General features: G+C 38.6%; 1 protein-coding gene across 1 annotated transcript in view; it reads right to left on the reverse strand.

Annotated features, from left to right (window-relative positions):
• Positions 1-18,642, reverse strand: part of PLD5 (phospholipase D family member 5) — a 189,423-nt gene that overhangs the window by 46,817 nt on the left and 123,964 nt on the right. The window contains exon 4 of the mRNA XM_074863234.1: positions 18,320-18,434. Within this exon, the coding sequence (XP_074719335.1) occupies positions 18,320-18,434 (115 nt within the window). The remainder of the gene's footprint in view (positions 1-18,319; positions 18,435-18,642) is intronic.

The raw sequence follows: 18,642 nt of genomic DNA on the forward strand, positions 1-18,642 counted from the left end.
CAAGAGCTGAGTGCAGGGACTGAAGGGAGCAGGAAGAAAAAGAAATAGTGAGAAATGAGGATTACAAAACTCAGCTCTTCAACTGAAAACAAAGTATTACAGAATTACAACTCGCATGATTAAAAAACCCCCTTAAAAAACCCCCTCAAAACCCCCCACTAATAGTGGCACAAACAGACCTCTTTTTCAGCAACCCTTCTCCTTCCCTCCACAACCTCCTCAGCTGTGCCCAAGTAGCTTTTTCGGGGTCCAAAGAATGAACTGGATGGGAAAATGGATCCAGGTTAAAAATAAATAAAAGTAAAATTGTTGTTTCAAACAAACCAATTCACTAGGCCAGCTCACCATGTGGCAGTAAACAATTTTTCCAACATAGCTGAAGGCACAGCACAAGCGTGTAATGAGTGGCTTGTGGCTGGGTGCAACAAGATGCAGGAACTACTTATGTCAGTGCTGCTATTTAAAAGTAGGCCCACATAATCGTAGTCTCTGTTCCTCTCAAAATCAGGCCTCTCAAATTCCAGGTGGAAAGTCCCAGTATTTGTTTGCCTTTTATCTTGCATAACCATTTGCCTTGTGCAAACAAAGCAGATCGGAGGGCAATGCTGGCATTTGCTTGGGATGACATTTCCCACATGCTTACACAGGGGACCACAGCGACACAGAAGATCCAAAAAAGTCCTGTGAGGGGATCCTCGTGTGTGCAGAGTTTGCTGACTGGATGTAGGATGGCAGATTCTTGAGAACAAAGGGAAGGTCAGAATTAATTTCTTTCAATTACTTGTTTAACTCCAATGATATCTTGGGAGCTAGTTAGTTCCCAAGGTAACGTTTGTCTAAATAGGCCCTTAGGGTGGCTTTGAAGATGTCAAATGTTCCCTGTGTTGCTAGTCCAAGTAGTCAAAATACTAATTTCTCAGCAAAGTACCCAGCTGTAGACAGAGATCAGTGTAGGAGTGTTACAGCTCTCACCCACATGAACGCATTTTGCGCTGCTTGTTGGGCTCTTTTGATTTATGCAGCAGAAAAAACGGATGTATAACGAAAATGCTTCCCGGCCCGTGTCACAAGAGAGATGAAAGAGAGGCCTGACAATATTTCTTTGTAATACTTACCCACCCAGCTACACATAATTTCTGATTCACTGACAAAAAGCCAAAGGTTCATCTTAACTGCAGGGTGGGCAAACCATGACAAATACAACAGCATAGCGATAAAAGGTCTCCTCTTTACCCACAGAATAGATACAGCACAGGCACACTCTACTTGAGCTTCCTTGCAAATAGCAGGTAGCTCAGTTGATTAATCACACGTGGGCATGTTTAATTAACCTATGCACAGAATTTTAGACTGCAGACAAGGAAGAAACTCATACAACTACAGACCTCTGGTCCTTCCAAAGATGGAAATTCAGTTTCCAGAGCAACCCCATGGCTTTCTCATTTTCACCAAGACAGAAGGCTTCCATAAATCACTGACATTCCGTAAGGAAAACCACAAAATGCAATGCAGCCCATGTTAAAAACCCCCAGTATTCAGAAACAGGATTTGAAGCCTGATACCTATTTCCCCAATGCAGAAGATATAACAACATGATTTTTAAAAGTTAATTAACCTTGTTAGTCCCATGGGGTTTTATTATTTGTGCTGTAATAGTTCTTTCCTTTCTTCCCACTTCTTTTTCTTAAACGCTGTGGTGTGTACTTGACTTTTTATTTAAGATTTTTAAATGTTACTAAAGAATATTACATTCTACATTTTCCACTGGAAAACACCTATTCTATTCTTAATAAAGACATATCCATGTCACCATGTCCTTAGGAGGCACATACTGCCACCCAGTAGATATCTGATAAGCAAGTACCCCACAAATGCAAGCTGCATTTGAACACTACAGTAACAAACACTACAGTTCATTACATGGAACAAGTCAGGAAAGGACATGCTTCAACTCCATGCTTTCCCACCTGGATTTGAACTCTGAAGTCAGTGATTTCTGTATTGTTTTGCCATAGAAACCCTTATTGTTTAGGACAAAGTTTAGGACTCACATTTTAGACTACCTTTAAAAACAAAAAAAATAAATTGAGTCTGTGCACAAGAATTTAGTGTAACTTAGATCCAAACAGCTCTTCCTTTCTCTCTAATAATTTTATTGAAAGTAGCTAACATTTCATGCCTCTTTTAACAGGTTTTGATGCCTGATGTAGCAAACATGGCAGAGGTCCTCATTTTGCACTGACTTGACTCTGACATCAGTATTTTTCAATCAAATTTTTACTTCTTTTTGAGTTATTTAAGGTATTTCATATCAATAGCCATAGATTATTTTGAATAAAACTCTGAATAATGAGAGCACTGATGATCAGTTCAATTCTTTCCCCTTAGAAGAACTCAGCATTCCTCTAAATAGCATTTTCTGAGTATAAATCTGTTTTGTGAGTCTGATGATTCAGTAGAGTCTGTGAGATAACTAGTATACAACAAAGTTTGATAGAATATTTAAAAAAAAAAATCCACATCTTTTTTTGCCCTTCATTATTGGACAGTAGGCTCTCATTTACTAGATGAAGCTATAAAAGTGATTGCTTTCGAGATTGGGAAAAGTAATTTTCTTACTTAGTTGACATATTACTGCTTGAAGGAAGACTATAATACTATCAGTAAGAGCATTACTAAAGTTGGATTGTGGCTTGCTTTCTTTGATGAATTATAATTGCATATGTTTTTACTATAAAAGAAAGCTATTTTAAATATGAGACATTAGTAAACTCACGCACTTCTTACCCCACCCCCCTTCAAAGACCCTTTTCTTTACTTGGATTAGCATTTTGAAGCACTAGATTTGTTATATGCTTTGTAGATGAAACATCCAAGAATTCAGGGACATTTTTTCATTTTAACACATGATGAATTAGAATCACAACCTTCTATGAATGAACAAGGCTAAATCCCTACCAAAAAAATACAGCAACTGTTTATCCCTATCGCTCTTTTTAACTTATCATCATGATTTTGTTCTTTATATATTTATATATTCTAAACCCATCAGTATCAGCAACAGTCACTTCTAGATGTGCTGACTAGCAATAACAATACTTGTGCAATCATTCCCAAAATGTGGTCCCTCAGACACCCATATCTCTGCTTTGGATTCTGTCGGTTTCCTTCCTGTGAAGGAGGAATCTCAATTCTGGGAGGTGAGAAAGCATACTGCAGGGCCCACAAAGAGGTGAGGACAGAGTATGCCTCCTCAGAGGGTAGTATTTGGTTCTAAGCTACTGCTTTTTGTTTTTACAATACCTTCATAACAGAATCGATTTTTTTCTTACACTTTCATTAACTGATTCTCTGAGCAGCCCTAGAGTACTCTCTCCGGGCTACCAAAAGCCAAGAGCAGTAGCTGACCTGGCCACGGCCATGCAAGCAAAGCAGAGGCACAGCCACAACTAACATGGGTCTGCCAGCGGCGCAGCTGTTTCCTTTTACTACTACTTCTCACTTCTCAGCATCTTTCCCTACCTCTTTCCTTTGGTCCTGTCCTATTATCCTGCCAAGTCAGCCTTTGACTTTTCTATTTTCTTCAGATCATTCTTATCTCAATTCCAATTATTCTCTCCTTTCATCTATGCTGTCACAAGCCCACCAAGAACACGCTTCACCTTTTGCCAGCATTCTTTTCTGATCTTTTCCTAAATTACTCAGCTTTCTGTTTCTGCCCTTCTCTTTCATCTGATTAATTCCTCCCTTTTATTTCATTTTCCCCACTACTTTCCCCCCACATCATTCTTCCTCTCTCTTTCACCCTCTTCCACTTCATCCTCAGTTCATCATTCCACTCTTGCCCTTGCCCACTCATTCATTGTTTCATTTATCATATTTATTCATTCAGTTATTCATTCACTCCCCCACTCTCACTTGTGGAACATATTTTATTCTCTGACTACATAAGCAGCATGGTATATTCTCCAAGCCTTTACAAATAAATTTGTGGAAAGGAGAAAATATTTTTTTAGTTTTAAGGCTAACCACAGTTTTGGGGTGCCCAGTTTGGTCCTAATTTTATCTTATTTAGCACATGCTAGAAGTCCTGCAGGTATTAACTCATGATATACAACCCAAAAGTAGAGAAAGATTGCTGGTGGTTGTTGCAGATTGGGACTCCAGGAATTTCTTCTTGCTTTCCTAGTCCGAACAACAACTGAAGCTGAGCTTTTGTTTCTTACTCTGGGTCTAAGGTTCTTAAAAGAACAAGGCACTTTTACAGTCTCTTCTTTTATAAAAGTAAGCATGTAGAATAGACACTGCAGCTCTGCTGTAGCAGACCGAAGAGTCTCATGCTTGATTTACTATTGCTCTGACCAGCCTGTCTGATGCACTTTTGAGGGCTTCAGCACTCTGGTTTGGTCACCCAGATACTTCACACATGAAAATGGAGACATTTTAGAGACAAATGGACATGTCCCAGTGTCAAAAGCAGAAAAATCCACACAGTGCACTGAGGAAAAATAAAGAACATGTGAGGAAAAAAAGCTTTTGGCTTTGAGGAAATACATAGGGGATACAAATCAATAGCTTGTCAGCAGCTTTTTAACACAGATTGACTTTCTTCCAAACAGACTATTTGAAATGTAGAAAGCAAAATAAAAGGAAGCCACAACTCCACAGATTCTATGTTATTAGCTGGGTGAAGGTCACACACAATATAGAGTCAATAAATGTGACAGCAGACTGAAATCACAGAGAATTTTAGTGTCCTAGAGGGACTAGACCACAAGTATCATCTCATTTCTCCAGTGTAAATATCAGCAACTGTCTGTGAAGGACAGGAATGCAGCTATATTACTCCCCTGTGACATTTTGAACTGGTGGAGAACCAGGTCTGTAGGACTTCTCTTTCTTCTCCAAATCACAAAGGGCAGCAGAATTAGCTCGAGAACACTAAGAGACAGACCAGTTCAGGGTCATCTGGGATGGCAGCAGGATACAGGATGGGGACTATGTAACTGGACTGCTTGCAGCAGCACTCTGGGATCCCTACAAAAGCGAGGCCAGAAGGGAGCATGTGCACTTCTAGTCCCAATAATGCCTTCAAGGCACTAAGCTGCAGGAGAAAGTGCTGCCATTACTTCAGAAGCTGATTTGAAGTAGCTAGCTGGATGCACACCCAGGAAAGCCTGGGCGATGAGAGTGTGGGGCAGCAAGACAAGAGACAGAAAAGGAAATCAATCAGATTTATGCTTTAAAACACATATAAACAGGAAATTATAAAGATTTGATGGTGAACATGGCTGAATATTGATAAGAAGTATAATGAATGCACAGGCAAGCAGGCAAATCCTGTATGAAAACAATGAAAGATCAAACTGAAAGCAGTACTAGACACTAACAGGATCATATGAAGCACAGCAGACAGTTCTGCTGGGGGGGGGGGAGGATCAGGTCCTTGGAATAAAGACTGCTGCTGTAGGACCTCTCTCTGTGTATTATAAAAGACAAAATGAACAGAGAAAATAAAGCTAGGATTCAAGAGAAAAAGGGTAGTCTCGTATTTTAAGTTGCTTGAAACTACCCAGAATATCTGGATCCCACAGCTGATGTTCCACAAAGTCTCTCTGCATGAGGGAGGGCAGGGCAGGGCTGGTGCACATGTCATTTTCTGAGGACTTAGTTTGAGCCCTTGGGGTCTAATCTTGTTTACAATGACACTGATACATATTAAGTGCTACACAGTGATAAATACTCTTTAAAAAAACAACCAAAACAAGCAACACATTGTGTGTGCCACAAACTGACATCAAAATAAGTGGATCTCTTGGCTCTTACCTGTGTCTTATTTCTTCATCTATAAAATGCAAACTAAGCTATTCCTTCATTTCCTCTGAGCATAATGAACATTTATTCCTGAATATTTATAAAGAACTCTTGTTTCAGTGTTAATACCACAGGGAAAAAAAGGAAACTAATTTGTCTCCAGATGAAGTCTTGACCAGTGTTCAGTAAGTGAAAGAAGAGACAACACAATGAAAATGATCATGAAATAAAATACTCTACACATGCTTACATGAGCATAAGAATCCGTGTGCACTGAATTTGATAGGGTCCAGTGGGAAGATTATGTCATATTCAACTAAGGTCCATATCATAACTGCAAACAGCTTGATGGTACAAAAAGACATTATACAGAGAATATATTTTTACATACCATAAATGATTGCTTCATGGACCAACTAGAGAATGCACAAACTGAGAAGCTACTCTTGATTTTGTGCAATGCATAATACTGATTGAAGCTGCAATTGTCAAAAAGCCCCTGTAAGGATGACCACAGTGTACTCCAGCTTACTATCTTTGTAACAACATCTGTATTCCACAAACCCATTCTGGTAACACTTAATTTCAGAAAGACCTTAATAATATAAGGATGTATGCTAAGAGAAAAGAGAAGGCCAAAGAGAAAAATGGTTTCCTGGCAATACTTGAAAACATTTTAATAGAGGCTCAGCATAGATGTATATGATTAGTAAAACCAAATGCTTCTCTCCCAAGAGATGATGCAAGGGCAGATAAAAGAGAAGCTAAAGAAGAATGTTACAGATAAAATGGTATCCTTCAGTAAGTAGATTGGAGTCCAAGAGAGAAAAGGAAAGAGAGCAAAGGAGAGAAAAGTGAAATTAAACTCAGGCAAGCTAAATGTAAAACTATATAAAGCGAATCAAAAAGATTTTGAGGAAATATGGATACTGAAGTTGCAGAACACATTGCTACTGTGTGCAGTGTTTTGTGGATGACAAAAATACAAATAGATTCAAAAGTGATTGCACAAATTAAAGGAAAAAATAATCCAAACACCACAACAGATTGCAAAACTCCATGACAAGGCAGTTCCTAACCTACAAATTGCTAAAAGGATATACAGAGTAAGGGGAATATCATCCTCCACTTGTTTCAGTTGCTATACTCCTTCCGTAAGCGTGCGGTTCTGCTGATCCCAGCAGTGCAGAAGACCGACCTTCAGTCTATTTCCGTTGCCTTATGGCTGAGAACAGTTACTATGTGCCCCTTTGCTTACAAACTGTTATTTTTGAAAGCTTGACATTGCAACCATCATAATGTTCTTTTGACATGATTTTGAAGCTTAGTATAGATATTATGTAGTCCTGTAACACTGCTGGTATTTTTCCCATCACTTTATGCAAACATGACTATTGAGATTAAAAGCGTCAAGAGCAGGGATCTGTTTTGTTTTGAGTCACTGAAGTGACTGTCAATTTCTGCACTACATAATTACTAATATTTGCACACTACAGTTAATATTCTGTCTGAAGGAAGGAGAAGATGCTGAAAGCACTCTTCTCAAGTGTAAACATTAGAGACAATCACTCTGTAAGAGTGTGCAATAAGAGATGGGAACGATGCAGAGTAACATAGAGATACCATTCTGGGAACTTCCAGTTGAATTACTTTAGAACAAGCTTAATGTAATTTACTTTCCAACCATTAGGCTGTGTAAAAATTCGTAACACACTGAAGTGCTGTAGAAGGCTAAGGTTAACTTGAAACTTGATATAGGAGATTACCAGAAAGATCATTATTAGCGTGATAGCAGCAACTCCTTGTTACAAAGATAAAGCGTGGTAACTAATGCTGTATAAACCAGCAAGATTTGATCACATGGGTTTAATTTATGGTACAGCGATGCTGTATGCAACAACCCAAGGGTATGCACAGTTGAGTAGCCTTTCCAAAGTGTTCATCAAATGAAAACCAAATGGTGTCAGTCAAACAGTGTCAGCTCGGTTTGGACATTTATTAATGTTCTTGACAACTTTTTATATAACGTTGAGCGCACAATACTTTAATTGCAGGTTTGAAGCAGAAGTGATTGAGCTAAGCAGCAAAGAAGCTAGAAGAATGTAAAAACAAGTACACAACTTTAGAGATCCAAGTGTCTGTGTCATGTCACTTCACGTGATGGTCTTCTCAGAGCTGCCCAAGTTTGTAGTTGCATTTCAGCCTAGACGACATAAAAAAACCTTGAAAAGGTGAGAGATCAAAGACTCACCATCATTGGGAAGGCTGGAGCCTGCTCGCAAATTGTAACAATCAAAAATATACTAAATCATACTAGCAAGGCTGCTGTGACTGACCAAGGCACAGTTCTAGGAACACAGTCAGGCTTCAAGTGGATACGAAACATGTGGAAACCACATGAACAGACAAGACAAAATCCACTGACAATAAATTAACCTGTTTTCTCTGGACCCCTACGTAGGGCCATTAGCCTTCATCTCTTTTCAGGATGAGATAGTGTTAGTGCTTTCACACACAAGAGAAAGCATGGGGTGCCAAAATTTCTGCAAAGGGAGCACAGCTACCTAACAAATGTTTCCTGAGCTCAGATGGCCCTGGCAGCTCCTAGCAGCTCTTCTAGTAACTGTAGGTAGGAACTTGCATGCTATCCATATGTTTTAAAAATGTCAAAACTAATTTCTGCTAATGCCATCCGTTATTGGTTCCTCTGTACTAAAAAGTGTCAGTGACTCAAACCAACTACTGCCATACAGGAAGAATCCATTCCAGCATGTAAACTATCAAGCAAGATTTGGAGATGATCCCTGTGGTACAAACCTGCTACGCTGGACCTGACTACCAGACAAAAGCAATTTGGCTTTTAACAAGATGGCGGGATTATCAACACTCATAGCTGTGCTGGAGTTTATGAAATACAAAAGTGCCCATTTCTGCCAAAGCCATGAATACACACGCATTAGTAACAGACTCAAGTGCAAGGACATTTGCAAACTGAAATTATGTGCTAAAATACTGATCGATCTTCCATGAAACACTTTTTCAGTTACAGATTTCAAAGCAGAAGAATTATGAAGTTGTTTCTACTAAACACCTAGCATCTTAAGAGTGCCTTACTGTATATCTAGCCTTAATTCATCAATAAAAAATGTAATACTATTTACCTATGGGTCTTTGAAATAATGACTACAGATATTGGAAAGCATGTGACTGATTTTATAATGCAAAAGCACACATTACCAGTGGGAGGGTAGTGTCCCTGGAAACACAGACATTCCTCTCTGGAAAGGTATTAATTTCTAAATAAAGTCTACAGACACAGATGTGGTAGAGCTTAGAATTAGAATTTATTGCTTACATATCTGGGTCTGATGGGCACAGAATTTTTGACTTAAGTGAACCTTTACTCCTCTCCCTCTTTGCAAGACAAGCCAGTACAACTCAAGGCCCTGGTTGCCTTCAGAATTTAAATTATAGTGAGGTTTTTTTAGGTTTTTTTCTCTATTGGTTGTGGACCTGACAGCCTCATACTGCTAATTCCCTCATGCTAGAGAACTCTGTAAGGCAGGCCATGCCTAAATCTTCTTAAAGTTGGTGTGCTTCAGACTCATAAGAAAAAATAAGCTGTTTCACATTGTGGTCTATTATGGTGCCTAATCTGGGGACATTTATTCTCAGATTAGGCATCTAGTTTCCTATAGAACCTATAATAAAAACTGGACTGTCAGCAGGTTTGGGTTTTTTTTTTTTTTGAGCTAAAATATCTAAACTAGGTAGCTAGCAATGCCAATGGAAGGTATGTTGTTTACCCCAGCCCATCATTTGGAATTGCACAGAAGGATTGATTCTGCAGTGAGTTTCAAAATCCTGTCCTACAACCACAAGCTTAAAATAATTCTTTCACAAATAAGGGCAAGACATTTCTTTCAAAATGTATCTGGTGGCAGTAGAAGGAGCAGCAGAGCAGGGATTGGAAGCCAGGTTTCTTCCATCCCAAATGAATGTGTGACTGCTACGGAGTCATCTTTAAATGAAGACAGAAATTAGAAGATTTTCTGCAAACTATTAGAGCTCAAATAGGAGGGCCCGAGGGACAGCCACTACAGAATACCCTCTGCACTTTCTAATCCTTTGTGATCGCAAACTCCGTTTTAAAAATTTAAGATTTTCAATACTAGCGTAAACAATTTGCTTTATATCAGGTGCCTGGCAAGGTAGACAGCTCTTCTTCAAGTTGACAATTTAGAAACCTTCAGACAGAGCAGGATTTTTAACCTCATCTTCTGCAACTCAGGAAGATATTCTGTGTCAAAGACATTCTGTGTATCTATATGTGTGTCTAAGATGTAACAAAAATACTACACACCTGCTCTTTTCAGCCACTTTTCTTAAGGTTGAACATGGCTTACCTTACTTACATTGCAGGATCTAGCTCCCCAATGGAAGCAAGTGAGAAACATTGCATATGAGTTCTCTTGGGATTTAGGCATAAAACCAATGCTGAACATTTCCTTGCTATTAAGACATTAGTGCATGTGTGCACACTTAGCAACATAAACTGAGGTAAAAGAGTTTAGGTGGCTAAACAGGAAGATGTTTACCCAAAAACCAACTATGCACGAGTTTCTGCATCTTACTGTTGCCCAGATATTAGGTAGATACTCAAATGTTTGAATCTCGATGCAAAAGCAGTAACTGCTTCTTTCTTTTAAGGGATGCAACTAGTTTTGGAAATTCTGCTCAGTGTTTCTCATTATGAAGAACTCTGTCAAAGTTATTATTCAGTTCTAAGAGGTAAAGAACATAACGAGATCTTTCATCTTGGAACTGGCTTTAAGATTGCTTGTCATAGGCTGAAGGTTGTTGAGAAAATATCAGGAAACACTCTCCAGCAGCAACTAATAAAATCTAAATCAAAGCATGTATATACCCTGTTGTGGGTACCCAAGCAATAGAAAATAATAATAAAAAAGGAAAAAGGCCTGATTTGTAATAAATCAAAATATAAAAATGAATTTAAAATCAGATGTCAAAGTCCTTACCACTACAATTTTCATTAGCTGCCTTTTGAACACTCTCGTATTTTAAGGTATGGCTTGGGCAGAGTTTTAGAAAAATGTCAACATTTAAAATCTGAAAGGAATGGAAGAAGGGATTTCTCCCCCTTTGTTCACATCCACCTTTGTTTAACTCTACGAAACTCAGATTGAAATTACTTGCTTCCTTCAGGAGGACTCATCCCTAATCTACTGGTCCTCTCAAAGGATCCTGCTTATTTATTCCTGAAAAATCATAGGGGAAAATGAGTCTATTTTTGGTACTGCTGAATTTTAACAGAGCAGAAGCTTAACCCATCTTCAACACCCTTCCCTCTCACACAGTCTTGAGAATCCAGCCTAGGAAAGACTGACCAAGCAAGCAATGGAGCTACAACTCCATGCAATGCCTTACATAAAATCATCAACTGAACTTCAGCTCTCAAGAGCACTCTATACTCCTATGGAGCATGCGTCAGATAATATTATTTTTATGGTACATTGTGCAAAAACTGGCCATCTGGACAGGCAGGAATCTCTTCAGGATTCCCGCTTGCTCTTGTAGGAATGGAGTGTATTTTCTTTTTTGTCTTTGCAGTGGTTTTACATTGATTCTCAACATTATCTTCACATGAAGAGGAATTAAAGGCTTACTTAGAATCATAGAAAAGCCCAGGCTAGAAGGGTCCTCAGAAGATCATCTGGCCCAATCTTTTGGGGGAAAGGGAGCCTATATGAGATTATCTAGCATCCTGTCCAGTCACATCTTGAAAACCTCCAGTGACAGGGACTCTACCATGTCCCTGGGGAGGTTGTTCCTGTGAATGATAGTTCTTACTGTAAAAAAAAAAGCTTTCTTTCTTGAGATGAATGTACTTAAACACATCTCCTTCCAAATCATTATGGAACTATTAAAACCATCTTTGAAACCAATATAGACCTTTCCCATGCATCAGAGCCAAACACTCATGAGGCCACTCCTCACAGGGGCTTGTCTACTTTCTCCTTAAAATTGCCAGTGATAGTTCTTTCATAATCTGCTCACAGTCCACTGTCCCCATATTTTCTCTAATACAGAAAACAAATATTCTGGGCTAGTGTAAATCAATGTCATCATGGTTTACGCTATTAATGGCTTTCACAAAACCCCAAATCGTCCACAACCCAATCATCTTTTAGGCCCAGAGAAACTTATCAGGAAACACCCTCTCTTACACCTACAGCTTTATCTTTACCAGAGAAAATGTCAATTTCTCCCAGATGGTGAATTCCACATTCCTAGGGTTTACAGTACACAAAGGCTCTAGGTCAAAAAAGGTGCTTAACTCATAGCTTGTTTCATAGAACAAACTATGGACTAATGTTCCCAGGTGATCTCCATCTTTTCTATGACATAACACAAATTTTCCAGTTCATTCAAAATATGACAGCTTCTTCCCATTCTCCCACAACTAGACAGTGAAAGGGAACGTGATTGTGGCCAAAGGTAAGAACAACTCATGTCCTACAGGCATCACAGCTCTAAAACTATGCAACACCTTAATTGTGCCAACAGAAGCAGACAGAATATGGGACTAAACACATTTCATCTGATATATAAACCATATTCACTATTGCTGTCCATCGTGCAACAATTTCATTAAAACAGAAGTACAGGAAAAACCAAAACCACTGAAAGTCCCTAAGCATTACATGAACTCTGACCTTTCTGGTGCCATGATGGATTAAGCCTATCTAAACCAGGTTCCAGTGGTCCTTCCTCCCTTGCCAACTCCAGCTATGCATTTCCTATCTCTGTGTTGCACCCAGCACTTATGTCTGTGAGATCATACACTGAGTAATGCAGAAATCTAATGCAAATGACAATTATGCCAGCCACAAAAAAGCAGACTGTAGCCAAATCAGCCCTCTGAACTGTCTTACAACATGACCACTGGTGCAAGGAAGAAGGCAGGGACAACATAGGGTGGGGAGGGCAAAAAGGAGACTGGGATCATGCAGCTGCCCAGATATAAACTGATTTAATTTGTCACGGAATGGGATCTGTTAGTGTTTGCAATCTAAAGTGCACAAAGAAAAGCACAAAAAGCTTCTAGAGCTCCACTTTCTACTCCATTCTTTGTCTCCCTGCAATAATATAACTTCTCAGCTTCTCTGTTTTGGTTGTATCTGGTTAAGAGAGAGTGTAATCCTGGGCAAAAGTGCACAAACTGCTCAGTGAGTAACAGCTGCACATGTGATCTAGTGATTAAATCCTGCCCTAGCACAATGACTTTATATTATTCTCCAGTTTCATTGCTAATACTCAGTTTCTGTTAGTTGAGTTTGCTGATTTTTATTTTTTTTTAAAAAATCACATTGTGACATGGACAGACTCCTCTTTTCATATCTGCCTCAGCTAGCACTGACAAAACAAAAAATATTCCTTGCAAACGTATGAAAAATGATTCATGAAAAGGCAGTATTGGAAAAAGAACACAAAAGGAATGAAGCAATGCAAATTGAAGAAAGGAAATCCATTGGCATGTCTTAAAATACATTAATAATGTCAGCTAAAATAAGATCATAATTAGTAAGGGATTTAGATTCTGTACACGTAAGAAATGATACAACAACCTGCTAATTGGAGACAATACTATTCAAATGTTACTGAGGAACAAAGACTGGTACGTAATTATGTGCAAGGAGTGGGAGGGTTACAAGAAATGTTTCAATCTAGTAGACTGAACCATAGCTGAGAAAAGGCTAAAACAATAACCTTGAAAACAAGCATTAATAAGCTACTGTCACAGCACAAAGAGGATAAAGAAGAACATGTTTGTTTACACAGTGAGCCAAATTTTGCCTACAGGCAGACCTACATTTTGCAAGATAGTCATATACATACACGCATAGTATTTGTATACATATGTGAAAGTGAAATATAGCTTTAACATTAACTACAGAGAGGCAAGACTTCACACCCTAGGACTGCATATTACAAGATGTCCTATAAAAATAACATTATAGTTTATCTGCTCTTTATTAATAATTTTGACAACATGAGCTGGGAGAACTTGCATGTGGTTGATTTTTTTAAATTACTAATACACATTTTTAAATTATGACTATAGAAAACAAATGCTCAGATCTAGCTTCTGGTGCCTGTGCTGCCATTAATAATCGCTACTTGTCCCTGAGAGACTGAAACATCAAGCAACCTCACCTAACAGTGATGATGTAAAAAGAAATTCATTAATAGTGTATTTGCGGAGCACTCAGATACCGCCGTGAGAAGCAGCATGGAAAAGCCTATGAGGAAATTAATCATTCTACATTCAGTGCAGGATCTGGCAGATGTGCAATAAAGAAAGCCTGGAGACATACATTAAATATGAAGATAAAAAAAGATTCTAGCCATTAACAGCAGAAATAATATCCCCTGAATGAGCATCATCTGCCTTAGGTATTCAATGTTTGACATATTCTCATTCAATACAAGGGAAAAACTTCTGATTAATGTGGTAAGATTATAGCAAGTACCAGCCAGGTATTCTATGCAAAATATAGAATCTGATAATGTAATTAAAGTCTATCATAAATATATGTTCTGGGACTAGTATTTCCTCATTTCTGCATGTTTAATTTTGCAACTAAATAACACTCCCACAGTGCAGCAATTATTAGCAAGTGTACATTATCTCAGCACTCAGAGACTTCTGTCACCACAGCTCTAGGTGTGTTATGTGTTAGCACAGTAAATCAATCCCCATTTCATGCTGCAGCTGCTAGATTGCTTCTGTAATCAAGCTATCCCATTTTACAGCTACCTCAAGAGAGTCAGGAAAGCAAAGGCAGGGCAAAAAAAAAGGCTGAACAGTGGTGACAAACCTGCAGGTTCAGAGCTAGTTCAGATATCTGTACTAACATTGCAACTGTAAGTTACTAATTTTATTTTACTCTGCATCAGTTCAGTTCTGCTCTCCTGCCCACATAAGTTATGCTTTATCTTACCCCATCAGCTCAAATCTGAAGTCAGAGTTCAACTTTCTCCTCTGTTAATCAGTAGGGACAGCTGCTGGAGAGGAAGGATGTGTAGGGAGGACTCTAGGATGCACCCCTGGGTTGGAAAAGGTCTATCAAAGCTTCTTTCTACAGTACTTCAGAAATAGGGAGAAGAGGCAAGCGGGCTCCATGCATGCCCGTCTAGAAAAATGAAAGATGTGCTAGAATAATCTGCCTGGCAGAAATAGTCCAACATCTGTGCTGAGATGCAGCAGTGCTGTAACATATCATGGTTCCTAGTACAAAAAACCCCCACTGCATGAGACAATTGGATGACTAAGTATAGTTCTTCAAGCAACCACATATAAATCCATGCCAGTGTTGATAATGACTTTTACCTGGGCTACTTAAGTCAGAAAGGACACACTACCTGAAGATGCAGCGTGAGGTAGATAACCATGGGCTGAGGAACTACAGCACCCTTAAAGGTTCCCAGGCAGTATATCAACAGGTACATCTTGGGTCTGACACCCAAATTATCCCTCATCCTGACCCACCCCAGGAACCAACCTGCACAGCATGGGGGCACAGCTCAGGGGTTCTGATCACCCAGTCTGCTGAAAAGAAAGGCAAAGCTCTTCCACCTTCTCTGTGCAATAGCAACTGTCTCTCCTGTTTAGTAGGACAGCCCACTACCTGGAGACAGTCTGACTCTCGCATACAATGTGCCTTGGAAAGAAGAGGCTAGCCTATGCCTACCTAGCAAGGTGAAGGCAGGCTCAGGGCGCACAAACCTCCCAGAGCCCCAGAGGCTATATGTGTGCTTTCTCTCTATGCTACTGCCCATGGCTTGGGCCCCAAGCATATTTGCTGCTTAGGAACAATCAGCTCAGTTTATTAGCTGGCAAGCCACAGAGTAGGGCTTGGACCCTCCTCTGACTAATTCAGACAGACACCACAAGTGGGAGTTGGGTCTGTCTGTTCAGCCAAATGTATTCTGGCTCTCCATCTTGAGAAGCTTCAAATCTTGGCTGAGCTATTGATATATTTACTGCTTTCTTTCCCACAAGAGGAACATTTCTATTAAAAAAGGTGCATGGCATACTTTCTAAGACAAATCTGATCAGTTGCAAGGCAAAAGAAAGTTTGTTATTTTCATAAATATGCATGTCCAAAAGATGATGTGCAGTTCCCTTTCAAGGATCACTGATTTCTGAGGATGCAGGCGGCCAGTGCTTCACAAGCAAAAAGATTAACAATTTTAATAAACAGATCTTCCAGGATAGCATAGCAAAGCTTAATGATATGTTTGTCCTCAGCTAAGACAATGGTAGTAGGTAACAGTATTTTTTTTCTCCAGCAGGCATGAAAAAGGCTAATATGTTTTCCATTTACTGTGCTAATAATTTAACTAATGGAAATTGGGGTGGGGTTTGTTTTTTTTTTTTTTAAGATAGCCTATCAGTTAGCTTCTATTTGACACAAGCAGGACATACTATGAATCTGCTGTTCATACAAGGTCTGCTTATTTCAACATAAAATTAAGACAGCTAAATCTGATTGAATGTTAAAACTAACATCTCTTTTCAGGAATGCAGAATCAAATATTTACCTAGCTTTCCTGGAGATAAAAACCAAACAATAAACCTAAATGTAGGTGAAAGACTTGCAACAGAGCTGGCAATCACCACATCATAATCAAGACATTCTAACAAAAATATCAGAATGTGTAGAAATAAACAAACCAAAATATGGAATTAGAAAAAAATCATTCATAGTGAGAAAATCAAGAAGTTATAATATTGATCTTTGAAAAGGTCAGCAGTACACAATGATATCTACAATTACAGGGTTCAAAGATGACAACAAAACTCACAAGAATTACTACATAAAAGTGACTTTTTCCGACAGTTTGTAGCTCAGAGCACTCAAATATATTGATCACTTCACTTGAATACTCTGAAATTTCCTGTCTTAGAAATCTGAACAAGGCATAAGGGAAACTGAATTGTAAAAGCCTGTGTTTTGTTTGTTTGTTTTTTCAAAAATCTCACATGTCTGATTAATTCCCACATAAACTGAAGGAAGTGTTAATGACAGGCATCACTCCCTTTTCAAGCTCAATTTTTTTGCTCATCTCTTTTTGAAAGAGGATAGGTTTTGCTGTTGGGTATTCTCAACAAATGGTAGCCAAAATGTCTATTGCCAGATACATCAATATAAATGTACAGGCCCTACCTCTCATCTCCTCTGACTCATGGGAACTTGGGACATTAGAATCACAGGGAAAAGAAACCACTTTTTCAAATACAGTTTCACTGACATTGATATTAAAATACCTATTTCTTTTTCAACACATCAGAAAAAGATAATTCCTTACTTACAGATGTCTCACAAAGCCGAGGTATTTGGTTATCAAAGGATTGATATCACTTTTGGTTACATAACAGAAATAGTCAAAGCCCTGAAATAGGCCACATCGTGAAACGACAGGACTCTGTAGTTATTACATTTAAATAACATGTCAGTCTTGATCAAAAGATGATCTCTTTAAGGGACCAGGACTTCCATTAGTAATTTTCTTTTACTTGCCCAGTAAGGAGATTACAGGAATTTAAACAAATAAAGATTGATTTTTGTTAGAAAAGGGTGTTCTTTGTACTTTGCCATAACACAGACATGTTATGTTAGGGTGCTGCTACACGTAGCAATTGCTTTGCTTAATTCTTTTTTCAGATTTCCCTTTGTGATCCATACCGTAATCTGTGTCAAAAAGGATCACCATCAAAATACATAGGTTCTTTTTGCCCTTTGGAAAAACCATTCTTTTATCAGATTATATAGATAATTACTGTATCCAGGAAAAGCATGTTTAAGATTGCTAAAACTCCTAAGAGATTCTAATTTCTTTCAGCTTTTCTTAAACTCTCTTTGCTATTTTTCCACAGTTTTACATAAAGCAACTTTAGTCATGTAGTGCCAGTGTGTAATCCCTCTTTGGATAGGGATTTTAAACCTCAAAACAACAATTAGGAAAGCAGGCACCTAAGAAATACCCATAGCACAGAAACCCTTTTCAGTTGGCTAAATCTGACTGATGGTCTATTTTCCAGTGCTTCAGAATCATCAGTAGCATAGACATGTTGTTTTATTCATTTATTTTGCTATTGCTCAAAAGAGGAAACTATCTTGTCCCACAAGGTATGACAGCAGTCTCTCAGGTTACGTTGCCTACCATTAGAACGGCTATAGTGAGTTTAAACATATATCTAATCTCTGCACCACCTTTTTAACCACTTGCAAACTGCAAACATGAACTACAGTAACAGAGTTTCAGATTTCTGACAACTATGAACCAGACAAATCTGAAAGATTATAGGGTAACAGTTCTAAACCAATAGTGTGCATTTTATACATCATCTGAGTCTGCATTTTAAGTAAAAGGAACATTACGTAGCAGTCAATGGCATAACAACATAAAGTCTTACCCTTTGTTTTCAAGTCGTTTAATACCTTTGATTCTACAGGCAGTATATCGCTCACCAGTTTTATCTCAATATTTCGGGATGCCAGTTCAAGCAATTTTTCAAAAAGACGCTGACCCTGAGAAGAACATTAAAGAAAGCAGAAGTTGTAAGACACAGAATTGTTCAAACAGCATATCATAAACCCAAACAAAAACACATTGTACAACCGCTGAGTAAATATGTTCCTAGATGTGGTTAAATCTACCTTAAAGATTAGCAACTCAATCAACTTTTTTTGGAGAAATACTGTTTTGAAGGCCAAACGTGCTTCTTCCTTTTCCCAG

The sequence above is a fragment of the Strix uralensis genome, chromosome 3 (assembly GCF_047716275.1).
Source record: "Strix uralensis isolate ZFMK-TIS-50842 chromosome 3, bStrUra1, whole genome shotgun sequence".
Classification (NCBI taxonomy): domain Eukaryota; kingdom Metazoa; phylum Chordata; class Aves; order Strigiformes; family Strigidae; genus Strix; species Strix uralensis.